Source organism: Oncorhynchus clarkii, chromosome 16 (assembly GCF_045791955.1).
Source record: "Oncorhynchus clarkii lewisi isolate Uvic-CL-2024 chromosome 16, UVic_Ocla_1.0, whole genome shotgun sequence".
Taxonomy (NCBI): domain Eukaryota; kingdom Metazoa; phylum Chordata; class Actinopteri; order Salmoniformes; family Salmonidae; genus Oncorhynchus; species Oncorhynchus clarkii.
Genome location: NC_092162.1, coordinates 67,688,636 through 67,704,309, shown reverse-complemented (window position 1 = coordinate 67,704,309; position 15,674 = coordinate 67,688,636). Strand labels below are relative to the sequence as shown.

Sequence of the window (15,674 nt, the reverse complement as noted above, 5' to 3'; positions counted from 1 at the left end):
ACGCCGCATTTTGGTCCGACTCTCCTTCGCATCAAGAAAACCGTTACAGAATCACCCACCACAAAGGGACCAAGCAGCGTGTCAACAGGCAAGAACAGCCCAAAGTGGAGTACAGTATGGACTATACTTCTTGGGAGGAGATAGACAGGTGGGCGGTCGACCCAGGGAGAGTGCCGGAGCCCGCCTGGGATTCGATGGAGCAGTGCGCGGAAGGATATAGGAGAATGGAGTTTGCGAAGCAAGCAAGGCGGCGCGGACGGAGGCCCCATAGTCAGCCCCAAAAATTTCTTGGGGGGGGGCTCAGGGAGAGTGTGGCAGAGTCAGGAGCCAGACCTGAGCCAACTCTCCCTGTTTATCGTGAGGAGCCAAGGAGGAGACCAGAGCCGGTGTTGGAGGTGAGCGAAACAGAGACTGTGAAGGAGTTAATGGGGAAATTGGAGGTGAGCGAAACAGAGACTGTGAAGGAGTTAATGGGGAAATTGGAGGAGAGAGAAATGAGGGAGTTGCTGTGTTGGTGTTTTAAACATGGAATTCGCCCGACGGAGCGTGTCGGGGATTTGATGGCACCTGGGTCAGCGCTCCATACTCGTCCTGAGGTGCGTGTTAGTCGGCTGGTGAAGATGGTGCCAGTCTCACGTACCAGGCCTCCTGTGCACCTCCCTAGCCTTGCACGTCCTGTGCCAGCACCGCTCTCAAGATCTCCAGTACGCCTTCACGGTCTAACCCATCCTGTGCCACCTCCACACCCCAGCCCTCCGGTAGCAGCTCCCCGCACCAGGCTTCCTGTGCGTGTCCTCGGCCCAGTACCACCAGTGCCAGCACCACGCATCAGGCCTACAGTGCGCCTCGCCTGTCCAGCGCTGTCGGAGCCCTCCTCCTCTCCAGCGCTGTCGGAGTCTCCCGCCTGTTTAGCGCTGTTAGAGCCTTCCTTCTCTACAGCGCTGCCGGAGTCTCCCGCCTGTTCAGAACTGCCAGTTAGCATAGAGCTGCCAGTTAGCATAGAGCTGCCAGTTAGCATAGAGCTGCCAGTTAGCATAGAGCTGCCAGTTAGCATAGAGCTGCCAGTCTGCATAGAGCTGCCAGTCTGCATAGAGCTGCCAGTTAGCATAGAGCTGCCAGTCTGCAAGGAGCTGCCAGTCTGCAAGGAGCCGCCAGAGCTGCCTGTCTGCAGGATGCCGCCAAAGCTGCCAGTCTGCAAGGAGCCGCCAGAGCTGCCAGTCTGCAAGGAGCCGCCAGAGCTGCCAGTCTGCAAGGAGCCGCCAGAGCTGCCAGTCTGCAAGGAGCCGCCAGAGCTGCCAGTCTGCAAGGAGCAGCCAGGGCCGCCAGTCAGCATGGAGCAGCCAGGGCCGCCAGTCAGCATGGAGCAGCCAGGGCCGCCAGTCAGCATGGAGCAGCCAGGGCCGCCAGTCAGCATGGAGCAGCCAGGGCCGCCAGTCAGCATGGAGCAGCCAGTCAGCATGGAGCAGCCAGAGCAGCCAGTCAGCATGGAGCAGCCAGAGCTGCCAGTCAGCATGGAGCAGCCAGTCAGCATGGAGCAGCCAGAGCTGCCAGTCAGCATGGAGCATCCAGTCAGCATGGAGCAGCCAGAGCTGCCAGTCAGCATGGAGCAGCCAGAGCTGTCAGTCAGCATGGAGCAGCCAGTCAGCATGGAGCAGCCAGAGCTGCCAGTCGACCAGACTCTTCCAGATCTGCCAGTCGACCAGACTCTTCCAGATCTGCCAGTCGACCAGACTCTTCCAGATCTGCCAGTCGACCAGACTCTTCCAGATCTGCCAGTCGACCAGACTCTTCCAGATCTGCCAGTCGACCAGACTCTTCCAGATCTGCCAGTCGACCAGACTCTTCCAGATCTGCCAGTCGACCAGGATCTTCCAGATCTGCCAGTCGACCAGGATCTGCCAGTCAGCCAGGATCTGCCGAAACCACCAGCCAGCCAGGATCTGGTAGATTCATCAACCTGCCTGAGCTTCCTCTCACTCCTGAGCTTCCTCTCACTCCTGAGCTTCCTCTCACTCCTGAGCTTCCCCTCAGTCCCGAGCTGCCTCAGTCCCGAGCTGCCCCTCAGTCCCAATCTGCTCCTCAGTCCAGTGGGGTTCTGGGTGAGGACTACTAGGCCATGGTCGGCGGCGAGGGTGGACTATCCAGGGACGCGAGGAGAAGGGGCTAAGACATTGATTGAGTGGGGTCCACGTCCCGCGCCGGAGCCGCCACCATGGACAGACGCCCACCCGGACCCTCCCTATTGTTTTGAGGTGCGTTCGGGAGTCCGCACCTTAGGGGGGGGGTTCTGTCACACCCTGGTCAAAGTATTTTGTGTTTATCTTTATTTATTTGGTCAGGCCAGGGTGTGGCATGGGTTTTTGTATGTGGTGTGTATGTATGGGGATTGTAGCTAGTGGGGTGTTCTAGTTAAGTCTATGGCTGTCTGAAGTGGTTCTCAATCAGAGGCAGGTGTTTATCGTTGTCTCTGATTGGGAACCATATTTAGGCAGCCATATTCTTTGAGTTTGTCGTGGGTGATTGTCCTTAGTGTTAGTTTGCACCAGTTTAGGCTGTTTCGGTTTTCATTACGTTTATTATTTTGTAGTGTTTGTATTTTGATTCGTGTTTTACGTTTGTTTAATAAACATGGATCGCAATCTACACGCCGCATTTTGGTCCGACTCTCCTTCGCATCAAGAAAACCGTTACACAAAGTCTCTTTTTCAAGGGTGACCTGGCCAAGAAGGCAGCAACAATCAATACATTACAGAATGAAAACATACAATACAACACAATACAATACAACAACATGATCCAGCCTAAAAAAAAGCTGTGTAAATGTAGACTATTCCATGCCTCTGGTGCACAAGAAGAGAAGGCAGTCTTGCCTAATACTGTGAATGTCCTGGGGACTTCCGTAGCAACCACCTAGCAGACTGGGTATGATAATTGCTGGTGGTGAAGGAGACCAGACTACAGAGGTAAAGAGGGAGTTTACCCAAAAGGGCTTTGTAGATGAACACATACAAATGTATCTTTCTGCGCATATAAAGTGAGGTCCAACCTACCATTTGGTACAATGTGCAATGGTGGGTGAGTGACTTGGCATTTGTAATAAAGCGCAAGGATGCATGATAAACAGAGTCCAGTCTTTGTAAGACAGAGGAGGCTGCATGATAAACAGAGTCCAGTCTCTGTAAGACAGAGGAGGCTGCATGATAAACAGTCAGAGTCCAGACTCTGTAAGACAGAGGAGGCTGCATGATAAACAGTCAGAGTCCAGTCTCTGTAAGACAGAGGAGGCTGCATGATAAACAGAGTCCAGACTCTGTAAGACAGAGGAGGATGCATGATAAACAGAGTCCAGTCTCTGTCAGACAGAGGAGGCTGCATGATAAACAGAGTCCAGACTCTGTAAGACAGAGGAAGTTGCATGATAAACAGAGTCCAGTCTCTGTCAGACAGAGGAGGCTGCATGATAAACAGAGTCAAGTCTCTGTAAGACAGAGGAGGTTGCATGATAAACAGAGTCCAGACTCTGTTAGACAGAGGAGGTTGCATGCACATACAACAAGTCACCATAATCAATTACAGAAAGAAAAGTGGTCTGAACAAGCTTCATTCTAGCCATAAGCAGGAAACAAGTCCTATTACAAAAATAAAAACCCAATTTCAATTTAAGCTTCCTTTCAAGATTATCCATATGAACTTTAAAGGACAACTTGTCATCCAACCGTATACCTAGGTATTTGTAGGATGACACTTTTTCAATGGGTGAGCCGCCAGATGTGACAATGCTAACCTTCTCTGGCTGAGTGTGAGCTCTGGTAAAGGTCATGAATTTTGTTTTTTGTACATTCAAGACCAGTTTGAGACCATAAAGGGAGGCCTGCAGTGACTGAAAAGCAGTCTGGAGCTCTTCAACAGCCTGAACCAGAGAAGGAGCACATGAATATAGAACTGTATCATCTGCATATAGATTTAAGTTTGCTGTTTGCATCCCATTTCCCAAATCATTAATACAAATTGAGAACAACACAGGAGCTAAAATGGAACCCTGGGGCACACCTCCATTAATCTCAAGAAAGCTAGACTTGTGATTGACAGCATATTAAACACATTGTGTTCTGTCAGAAAGATAGTTCCTAAACCAGTTTACTGTCCCTTCACTGAGACCAATGTTTCTGAGTCTAGCTAGCAACAATTCATGGTCAACTGAATCAAAGGCCTTTGATAAATCCACAAACAGAGGAGCACAACGTTGCTTTTTTTAAAGTGCATTAATTATGTCATGTGCCACTGCCATAGCTGCAGTTGTGGTGCTGTGCCCCGATCTAAAGCCAGACTGAACACAGCTCAGTATTTTCTCCTTAATTAAGACGTTTTTTAACTGTGAGTTCACTAAAGATTCATAGACTTTGGCTAGGATAGGGAGTTTAGAGATAGGAGGATAGTTATTAGCATCTGAGTGATCTCCACCCTTTAGCAGTGGGAGGACATGAGCTGATTTCCAAATGCTGGGTATGGAATTGGTCAAGAGACTCAAGTTGAAAATGTGAGCCACAGGTTCAGTGATAATACCAGCTGCTATCTTTAAGAGGTAGGGGGTCCGGGTTGTCTGGACCTGCAGACTTTTTTAGTGTCTATTGCCTTTAGTGCTTTATATACCTCAGTATAAGAAACATGCTCAAAGTTTAAATGGTTTACATGAGGGCCTATATTATGGTTGACTGTAACAGAGCTGACATTAGAGGCCTGGGACCAACTATTATTAAAACTGAACCAGCAGATATGATGTGCTAAAAACCCCTACAATATGGTCTTTATCCTTCACATCAATATAATCCATCATTAAATGGTCAGGAAGGTCAGAGGATACATTAGAACCTGATTCTGATTCGATTAGCGTCCAGAACTTGGTAGGGTTGTTTAGGTTCTCTGTGACTGCATTTAAAAAAGTCATCTGATTTGGACTTCCTGATCAATCCTGTACATTTGTTTCTTAGCTCTCTGAAGGAGGCCCAGTCAACAGGAGCATTTATATGTCTCGCTTGAGCCCGGGAGACGATTCTTGTTTCCAATATAATCCTGCCAAGTTATCTGAAAACCAGGGAATGTCCCTTCCACTGATTCTAACTGGCAGGTTCACATGTCTGCCAGTGTTGAATGTTCTGGTTAAAGTTTGACGTCAGACTGGATTCGAGGACACCCTGACAACGTATCTGTGACATGGTGTGATTCTGTAGCAGCTGATCTTTTGACTTCCCACAAGCCACTCTGGCTGTTGTTCCCAGAACATTTGGTGATGTGTGATTATTATTGTGTATAGAAGGCTTTTTACTCTGCTTCTGTTCTGGACGTGTCCTCTCCGAATTCTTGTAATGAACCAGATTGATCTTGATTGACTTTATCAACGACCACTCTCCTTTTTTTATTAAACCTGCATATTTCCGTTACCATCTGTCACATTATTTCTCACTAATGGTCCTAAACTGTTTTACAGACTGCAGTAAACTGGAATAGAGAATACCACGATGATGGCATCACTCTCTGGCACTCACCTGGTCCACCTGTGCCTGCTGGCCTGGTCTTACCTGGGCCTGTCAGAGGTCTCTAACTGCCGCCAGGGGACCACACAGGGGACCATCCAGAAGACCACCCAGGGGACCACACAGGGGACCACCCAGGGGACCATCCAGGGGACCATCCTGGGAACCATCCTGGGGACCACCCCAGGGGACCATCCTGGGGACCATCCAGGGGACCATCCTGGGGACCACCCCGGGGGACCATCCTGGGGACCATCCTGGGGACCACCCCAGGGAACCATCCTGGGGACCATCCAGGGGACTACCCTGGGGACCATCCTGGGGACCACCCAGGGGACCATCCTTGGGACCCCACCAGGGGACCATCCAGGGGACCATCCTGGGGACCATCCATTGGACCATCCAGGGGACCACCCAGGGGACCATCCAGGGGACCACCCCAGGGGACCAACCAGGGGACCATCCAGGGGACCACCCAGGGGACCATCCAGGGGTGCAACAACGCTGCCTTTGTTCCTGGCCACATCCCAGTGGTCCAGGGCTTCGACTAAGTCACGCTGCGGCTCGAAGGGGCCTACGTGATCGACTCCCAGAGCTACTTGACCACCACATCCAACTACTGTACCCTGTGTGAGAACCCACTGCACCAGGTTTCAGAAGCTGCCCTTCTCTGTGTATGAGTGGTTGGTCGACAGTGGTTGGTCGACTGGAGCACTCCAGCTTTGCCTATACCTCTGTCAGCTCCTTGGTGGAGAGCGTCTCCTCTGTGATAAAGAATGACTGGGGGACGGACGGCAGTGGGGCTGGCAGCCTGCAGCCGTAGGGAAGTCTTCAGTGTCCGGACAGAGTCCCTCTTCTCGCTGCAACAGCTGCTTCTACTGCAGTAGGATCATGTGTAATAGTCTGTCACATGAGAGAATAGAGCTGGTTGGATGTGAGAGCAGAGATACGTGTTTGTTATAAGACTTTGTGACAGAAGTTGATTTAACAGTAGGATTTTTTTTTATGTGTTTAAAGCATGTTCACAGCATGTATAAAGGATGTTTACAGCATGTTTACAGCCTGTATAAAGGATGTTTACAGCATATTTACAGCATGTATAAAGCATGTTTACAGAATATTTACAGCACATTTACAGCATGTATAGAGCATGTTTACAGCATGTACAAAGTATGTTCACAGCATGTTTACAGCATGTTTACAGCATATTTACAGCACATTTACAGCATGTTTAGAGCATGTTTACAGCATGTACAAAGCATGTTCACAGCATGTTTACAGCATGTTTACAACATGTATGAAGCATGTTCACAGCATGTATAAAGGATGTTTACATCATGTTTACAGCATGTATAAAGCATGTTCACAGCATGTTCACAGCATGTTTACAGCATGTTTACATCATGTATAAAGCATGTTCACAGCATGTTCACAGCATGTTCACAGCATGTTTACAGCATGTACAAAGCATGTTCACAGCATGTTTACAGCATGTTTACAGCATGTATGAAGCATGTTCACAGCATGTATAAAGGATGTTTACATCATGTTTACAGCATGTATAAAGCATGTTCACAGCATGTTCACAGCATGTTTACAGCATGTTTACATCATGTATAAAACATGTTCACAGCATGTGTAAAGGATGTTTACATCATGTTTACAGCATGTTCACAGCATGTTTACAGCATGTACAAAGCATGTTCACAGCATGTATAAAGGATGTTTACAGCATGTATAAAGCATGTTCACAGCATGTTCACAGCATGTGTAAAGGATGTTTACAGCATGTTTACAGCATGTTTACAGCATGTTTAAAGGATGTTCATAGCATGTTTACATCATGTTTACAGCCTGTATAAAGCATGTTTACAGCATGTTCACAGCATGTGTAAAGGATGTTCACAGCATGTTTACAGCATGTTTACAGCCTGTATAAAGCATGTTTACAGCATGTTCACAGCATGTATAAAGCATGTTTACAGCATGTTTACAGCATGTATAAAGCATGTTCACAGCATATTTAAAGTGTGTTTACAGCATGTTTACAGCCTGTATAAAGCATGTTTACAGCATGTTCACAGCATGTATAAAGCATGTTTACAGCATGTTTACAGCATGTTTACAGCCTGTATAAAGCATGTTTACAGCATGTTCACAGCATGTATAAAGCATGTTTACAGCATGTTTGCAGCATGTATAAAGCATGTTCACAGCATGTTTAAAGTGTGTTTACAGCATGTTTACAGCCTGTATAAAGCATGTTTACACCATGTTCACAGCATGTATAAAGCATGTTTACAACATGTTTACAGCATGTTTACAGCCTGTATAAAGCATGTTTACAGCATGTTCACAGCATGTATAAAGCATGTTTACAGCATGTTTAAATGATGTAAACAGCATATTTACAACATGTTTAAAGAATGTTTACAGCATGTCTAAAGCATGTTTACAGCATGTATAAAGCATGTTCACAGCATGTTTAAAGTGTGTTTACAGCATGTTTAAAGTCCTTGATTGTCACGCCTGCTCCCACCCTCTCTCCTTGGCACTAGAGGGCGCCAGGCTGCTCTGCATTACGCACTTCTGCCACCCTCATTACGCACTCCTGCCACCCTCATTACGCACTCCTGCTTCCCTAACGCGTATCAGCGATTCATTGCACTCACCTGGACTCAATCACCATGTTATTATATTACCTATTTTCTGGCTGTTCCCCAGTTCTGTTCCCCGCTTCTGCATTCATTTTTGATTGTCGTTTTGTTACCCGGTTCTGACGCTGTTCCTGTACGGTTCCATGTCTGTGCAAAATTAAATGTTCCCTCTCCGTACCTGCTTCTCATTTCCAGCATCGGTTCTTACATTGATCTCGCTTTTTCAACCCCAAAAAATTCAGAGACACTCTTCAGCAACCATCTACACCCTGACTTCCACCAGGAGGCGCTGTCCCTCCCCAGAGGCTCAACAGAACCACTCTACACATGTACCAGCCTTTCATCACCACAAATTGGCACACACGACAGCCCTCAGGTGGTCACTCCAAGTGAAATACTGTACCATGTTTGACTATGACTGCTTTTATTGTCTCAAAACAATTTGAGTTTCCACAATGTGTTTTTTTAAATCTGTTTTTTTGGATTGTAAACTATTGTATTATTGTGGAGAGACAATTTATATATATAAATATATATATATATATAGAGAGAGAGAGAGAGGGAGAGAGAGAGAGAGAGAAATGTACTCTTAACTTCTTTAGGCAACCCTGGGAGGAGGGCTGAAGAGTGTGACCTCCGTCCACACCTGCTTGGCCACTCTCAACAAGGTGTCTGTCTGTGAGGTGAGGAACTGTGTGCGTCACAGGAGACTGCTGAGGGGAGGAAGGCTTGTAGCCTTGAGTAGCTGGTGCAAGATCATCCTCAGTAATAGGGGCAGTGTGTCAAGACACTCCTGGGGATTCTTTAATCACATGACCAAGGTGTCAGGGGGAAGCGGTTGGCAGGGTCAGGTTTAGAAATTATTCTGTGGGCTTCTACGACTGGTTGATTAGCCTAGCATCTGGGTCAACCTAGACAATGGCACTTACTCTCTCCTCCCTCTGCACACACTGGTGGCTGACGTCAAGTGTAACCAATGCAGACCCTCTGTTAACTAAGGTGCAAGTCTCATATAGTAGATGAAAGACACATGTTTCTCTGTCTGCCTTAATTTACCCACTTTCAATGTTTCCTCTTTCAACTCACTCTGGTACTAAATGTGATCATAAAATGTTGTTCACTTTTACACCGAGTGTACAAAACATTAAGAAGACCTTCCTAATATTGAGTTGCCCCCATTTTGCCCTCAGAACAGCCTCATTTCGTCGGGGGCATGGACTCTACAAGGTGTTGAAAGCGTTCCACAGGGATGCTGGCCCATGTTAACTCCCAAAGCTTCCACAAGTTGTGTCAAGTTGGCTGGATATCCTTTGGGTGGTGGACCATTCTTATAAACACATGGGAAATTGTTGAGCGTGAAAAACACAGCAGCGTTGCAGTTCTTGACTCAAACCGATGCGCCTGGCACCTACTACCACACCCCATTCAAAGGCACTTAAATATTTTGTCTTGCCCATTCACCCTCTGAATGATACACACACACAATACATGTCTCAATGGTGTCAAGGCTTAAAAATCCTTCTTTAACCCGTCTCCTCCTCTTCATCTACACTACTTGAAGTGGATTCAACTAATTATATCATGAATGAACCATAGCTTCCGCCTGGATTCACCTGGTCAGTCTATGTCATGAAAAGAGATGTTCATAATGTGTTGTACACTCAGTGTACTTTACAACCCTCTTTGAAATAAATACAAAAGCTAAAACAATCAGAAGAAGAAGAATTTATTATGTAGTAAGTAGGTCGTATTCCCCATCACATGAGAACTACATACTGCAACATCTGATACAACTAAAGGATAACTAAGGACTACATTTCCCTCTAGTGGTAAAAATGCTACATTACAGAAGTGCTTTCATTCATTTTCATGAATAATTTTCATGAATCATTTTTCATGACTGTTCTCCTACATTGTTATCAGTGTTGTAAAGTAGTTTAAGTAAAAATAATTTTAAAGTACTACTCAAGTATGATAATTTAATACTTTTTACACCACTGATTGTTACATACATAAAATACGATGATCTAAAAGACTAAAGAAGAAAAATTGTAAAATGTTTCAAAGGTCAAATTGTATATAATGTTATCCTACTGTAATCTGTCACTATGACTCTCTCGTGGACAGAGTACGTAACAATTCACACAACATTATAGTTCTGGATGAACTGCGATTCTTCACTGATTTCCCCTCTAGTTTGGGGAGGGGTAATATTGGTCACATTTATCACCAGTCAGGTGTTTGTCACAAGTTAATGTGTAAGAGAATGTGAAACTCCCATTACTGAGTCCACAGCTATGCACGTGGCTCCCCTGCTCCAGGTTTACAGAACACCCACCCTGGAGGTCATCGTCACGTTCCCCTGGGGACTTATCCCACACCTGGAGCTCTAGAGAGGACTGGGTGTTTACATAGTTAAAGTTGAAATGTGTATGCCAAAGTGGATCATAGGTGGTGATCCAGCGGGTCAGCCTGTGCTGACCTGAACACCACAGTTTGACGTAAACCTCTGGTTCGGCCATCCCATCACCCCTCAGACTAAACCCACGGTCCACAAAGACAGTCAGTCTGCCTCTCCCTGCCAACAGGGGGCAGCAATCAGCAGAGAGGTCAGGTGAATCCCTGCATGCTTGATTCTCTGTCTTTATTCTCTTAATCCCGCTGTCGATCACATACTGACTAATAGCTGTTTGTAGATCAGCGCTCGTCTGTTTGTCATCAACCAGTTGATATAGAGGCTGCAGGGAGAAGGATACCATTTCCGGAAACTCATTTAGGCTTTTCATCCATTTTAAGAAACTATCTATATTAGCTTTTCTCATAGAAGCAACTCCATTTAAGGTTCTCCCACCGTTCACTTCCGTGTGGTGGCTTAAGAAGCCCATGCTGTACCCTGTTGCACTGTCAGAGTTGGTAGCGACCTTCGAACATTGTCCACCCAAAAGGTTTAGCCCCAAGTCAACGGGCAGTCCTACAGGTATGTCCAAGTCCAACCCCATACTCAGACATGTTTCCACGTCGGACACAAAGACCTTGTTTAGGGCTGCTAGACAGGTGCGAATGCTAGTCACCCTCTTCATCATCCCTCCGAGGTCTCCATCACTGATGTAGTGGGTTCCGTAGGTATCAATGATGTCCTTGTACGCCTCACTGTTGGATGTGTAGTGGTGTGGCAGAGAAGCTATGCGTCGCTGGAAATCCAGGCTAAGTGGGGGTTTGCTGGGTACACTGAAACTAAAAGAGGGTTAGAGTGGGGGTTTACTGGGCACACTGAAACTAAAAGAGGGTTAGAGTGGGGGTTATCTGGGTACACTGAAACTAAAAGAGGGTTAGAGTGGGGGTTTACTGGGCACACTGAAACTAAAAGAGGGTTAGAGTGGGGGTTTACTGGGCACACTGAAACTAAAAGAGGGTTAGAGTGGCTGTTAGCTGGGCACACTGAAACTAAAAGAGGGTTAGAGTGGGGGTTTGCTGGGTACACTGAAACTAAAAGAGGGTTAGAGTGGGGGTTATCTGGGCACACTGAAACTAAAAGAGGGTTAGAGTGGGGGTTATCTGGGCACACTGAAACTAAACGAGGGTTAGAGTGGCTGTTAGCTGGGCACACTGAAACTAAAAGAGGGTTAGAGTGGCTGTTAACTGGGCAGTTATAAGAAATGTACAAATCTCCTATATATCAGAGGGCACAATTCAGGCCCTACAGTTTCACAGTCCTGCTGGTTTTCATTTTGCCCTGGTATGTAATTGATAAATTAATATTACTGATTGGCTGGAGAGCAAGTCTGGTCCCTCCCTGGAAATGATGTCTCTGCTTAATAAAAGGTCATGCTGAAAATCTGCATGACTGTGACCCTCAGAGCTGAAAACGCCTGCTTAGAATTTGCAAAGTGAATTCTAAAAAAGGACAACTTTCAAAAGTATATTGAACTTGTTGATGGGATAAATTAATCCAAGGAGGAACTATATATACATTATTGCTCTCTAGGAAACAGCAAACTAGATGGTCACATTTTTTTTTTAAGTGTTTCAAAAGCCATTTTATGGCTAAAGTTTGCTGAAAGCGCTGAGAGAGCGCTGCACAATTGCTTCAAGCACTTAGAATTTAAATACACATGACCTCACAAACATCATGATACATGGCCTGACCTGTAAACAGAGCAGGTAAATTGTTGAAATGAGAAGGAAGACTTGTCTGCGTTTGAGTGTGCGGATGCAAAGCCGGACACCTTGGACTTGCTGCCTGCTAACTGCAGGTCTACATTCTCCAGCTTTAGCCCCGCCTTCCAGTCATTCGCTATAAAGAAGGCTATATCATCCACAAGAGAGCTGACAGAGTAGTAGTAGGAACTCAGAGTCTTCCTCTTGCAGTCAATTTCGGCGCGCCAGTCCTTCATATGCAAGGGGAGTTTCTGAAGCTCACCTCCCATAAGTGGGTTCACACATACCATGCAGGAGTTAGCCAAGTAACTGTTGACATCAAACACAGAGGCCCGTTTTTGTCTCAGTGTTACGACATCATAGCCCATCCCAGCCAGTTTGTAGCCAGGCACAAAGGAACAATTGGCGCATTCTTCTGGGGTCCCTAGACGACAGGTGAACACTCCCTCCAAGCTCGACAGAGCCAGGAAACCCATGAACACCGGGTGAAACACGGGAGAGCGGACGACTGATGCTGTCATCGTTGTCACTCCTGATTGGTCAGTCTAGAAGAGAGGATTTAAATAACGAAGGTTGTCACTCTCCTTTTTTTATTTTTTTATTCTACAAGTGAGAAAAAGGTTCCGCTAAGGAAGGTGATCATTTTGATTCCACTGTCTTCTACTATACTTCCCACAACACAACGACTATTACTTCAGTCTTTTAAACCAAAACACTTTGTTTAAAAAAAGAAAGTAGTTCATTTTAGACAGTATATTGTTCATAAAATACTCAAACCTTTAGATCCATTATTAATATGATTTGATAAATGTTCCTTCTCTCCCCGGTTGGCTGTCAATACTTACAACGTAAAATCCACAGCAGATCTCTCTGTCCTCTCATGTCCACATGAAATGATCTCTGTACCCACCAGCTCTCAGAGTAAACAAAGACTGGCTCCTCATCGTGTTACAAACTGCATGGTGGGAAACGGGGTTTATGCATTGATTCTACACATCTGGCAAACCAGCAGGAAAAATACAATTAATAATGATTAACCGTAGTGTAGAGTAATGATGTGCATGACAGACATCTTAAAGCAAAAACTGCTACGTTTTCACCAACAAAACTGTCAGCAGTCACATACAGAGCTGAATACTTTTTTTGTTGTTGTGTGTAAATCTCCTGTTGAAAATGTATTTTATTTTATTTTACCTTTATTTAACTAGGCAAGTCAGTTAAGAACAAATTCTTATTTTCAATGACGGCCTTGGAACAGTGGGTTAACAGCCTGTTCAGGGGCAGAACGACAGCTCAGGGGTTTGAACTTGCAACCTTCCGGTTACTAGTCCAATGCTCTAACCCTGCCACCCCATGCTTTCTGTACTTGGCCCAATCTCTATCCACTTGTATCCAGTTTGAATTATTCCCACAGTGGTAAGATCTCATCAAATCTCTTCTTATTGATTCAACAGAGGATGCAATATTATCTGTTTTCATATTGTTTGTAATCTAACTAGGGTCAATGATACACATCTGGGGCTTCAAAATAAATATCCAGACGCCTGCTGTAAACAGTGGAATGTTTGTTCAAAATAAATAAATAATCACAAAGATTCCCAAAGAGGTGGTTATAACTTACAGAGACTTTACTGATCATTTTCTGGACCATCCTCATGTGCATTGTGTTTTTCATGGGCATGGCAAACGTGGTTTTTCAAGATAACATGTTTTTCATGGGCATGGCAAACGTGGTTTTTCAAGATAACATGTTTTTCATGGGCATGGCAAACGTGGTTTTTCAAGATAACATGTTTTTCATGGGCATGGCAAACGTGGTTTTTCAAGATAACATGTTTTTCATGGGCATAGCAAACGTGGTTTTTCAAGATAACATGTTTTTCATGGGCATGGCAAACGTGGTTTTTCAAGATAACGTGTTTTTCATGGGCATGGCAAACGTGGTTTTTCAAGATAACGTGTTTTTCATGGGCATGGCAAACGTGGTTTTTCAAGATAACTTGCTTTTCATGGGCATGGCAAATCAAACTCTCTGAGGGCATTGGCCTGCAGGGCATCTCCATGTCAAAAGCAACCCTGAGTAGGTCAGTTGGAGAATTCATTCTACCTTATTCGCATATTACCCAGAGTGCCTTTCGAGTGAATTGTAGTTAACACCCGTGACTGTATTTGTTAGTGGCAGAGATATCATTGTTGTAGTCAATGATTTTCAGTACTGTAGCCTTCACCAAGTGAGTGTTGAAGTGAACACGTTATCTTTCAAATTAAACTCTTTATGAAAATACATTACATGTATCATAAGGCCATTATTTGAGGGGCTAGTTACACCCTAACGCAGTGGTCTGAAACTCCTGGTTTACAGGTCACATCAAACCTGCAAGTCACATTATGCTGGCTTGCAAGGTGATGTGTTATTTCTATCGGAATCCAGCACAAAGTGAGGATTTTCAACAATTTGAACTTCTAATTCACCTGCAACCAGTATTCAGAATGACTGCCAGGGAAGATTGTTTACTGACCACAGGAGGCTACTGAGGGGAGGATGGCTCATAATAAATGGCTGGAATGGAGTGAATGGAATGGTGTTGAAAACATGGAAACGTGTTCGATGCCATCCCATGTATGCCGCTCAAGCCATTACCATGAGCCCTTCCTCCCCAATTAAGGTGCCACCAGCCAGCCGCCTGTGTTATTGAGACTAGATAATTGGTTTAGACTGGAACAGCCATCTCAGTAACAGGTGCAATATGTCCATCTACTAACAAAGGTATGCTATTTATTGTGTAGCATGATTAATCAACCAATCAAAGTAAATGCAAAAACACAGGTATTGAAACAAACAATTCTGAAAATCAACCTGCTGGTTAAGTAGGACAATGAAAATGCTGTTTTGAACAAACAGGAATATTTTACTGAACAAACTTGTGGAAATTCAACTGACTTTGAGCAGAGTTTGTTGAGTAAACACACATTAGCTCAGCGTCTGTCCTTTTGACGTCCACTCAACTCAGAATAACGCTGATTAAGCAATGTGTGTGTGTGTGTGTGTGTGTGTGTGTGTGTGTGTGTGTGTGTGTGTGTGTGTGTGTGTGTGCCTCTGGCAAACAAGGTGGAAACTACAGACATGATGAGTTATTCATCTTATATTATATCTGACACGAAGACGTTACAGGACAGGAGAAAGATGTATAGATTTTAACAAAAGGCAGGGAAATCCTGAACAGATCAATAGTTATTTTATATATAATGTAAGATTATAAAATAGTTAAAACAAAAAGTTAAAAGGCATGGACTAGATACTAGAGGTTAAAATTGACAATTGTGTCAA

General features: G+C 45.2%; 1 protein-coding gene across 1 annotated transcript; it reads right to left on the bottom strand.

Moving 5' to 3' along the window:
• Nucleotides 1–9,898: 9,898 nt before the first annotated feature.
• Nucleotides 9,899–13,280, bottom strand: LOC139368963 (perforin-1-like). The gene is made up of 3 exons (XM_071108495.1): nucleotides 13,192–13,280; nucleotides 12,335–12,891; nucleotides 9,899–11,422 (listed from the first exon to the last, which is right to left on the bottom strand). The coding sequence occupies exons 2-3, from the start codon at nucleotides 12,865–12,867 to the stop codon at nucleotides 10,381–10,383; spliced, it is 1,575 nt and encodes a 524-aa protein (XP_070964596.1). The 5' UTR covers nucleotides 12,868–12,891; nucleotides 13,192–13,280; the 3' UTR covers nucleotides 9,899–10,380.
• Nucleotides 13,281–15,674: the final 2,394 nt, after the last annotated feature.

What these genes read in the sequence shown, in the direction of transcription:
- LOC139368963 (XM_071108495.1), bottom strand. Translation starts at nt 12,867, where the DNA reads ATGACAGCATCAGTCGTCCGCTCTCCCGTGTTTCACCCGGTGTTCATG. An exon ending in TTTACCTGCTCTGTTTACAG is followed by an intron (nt 11,423 to 12,334) that starts GTCAGGCCATGT and finishes ACCCTCTTTTAG; the next exon opens with TTTCAGTGTACCCAGCAAAC.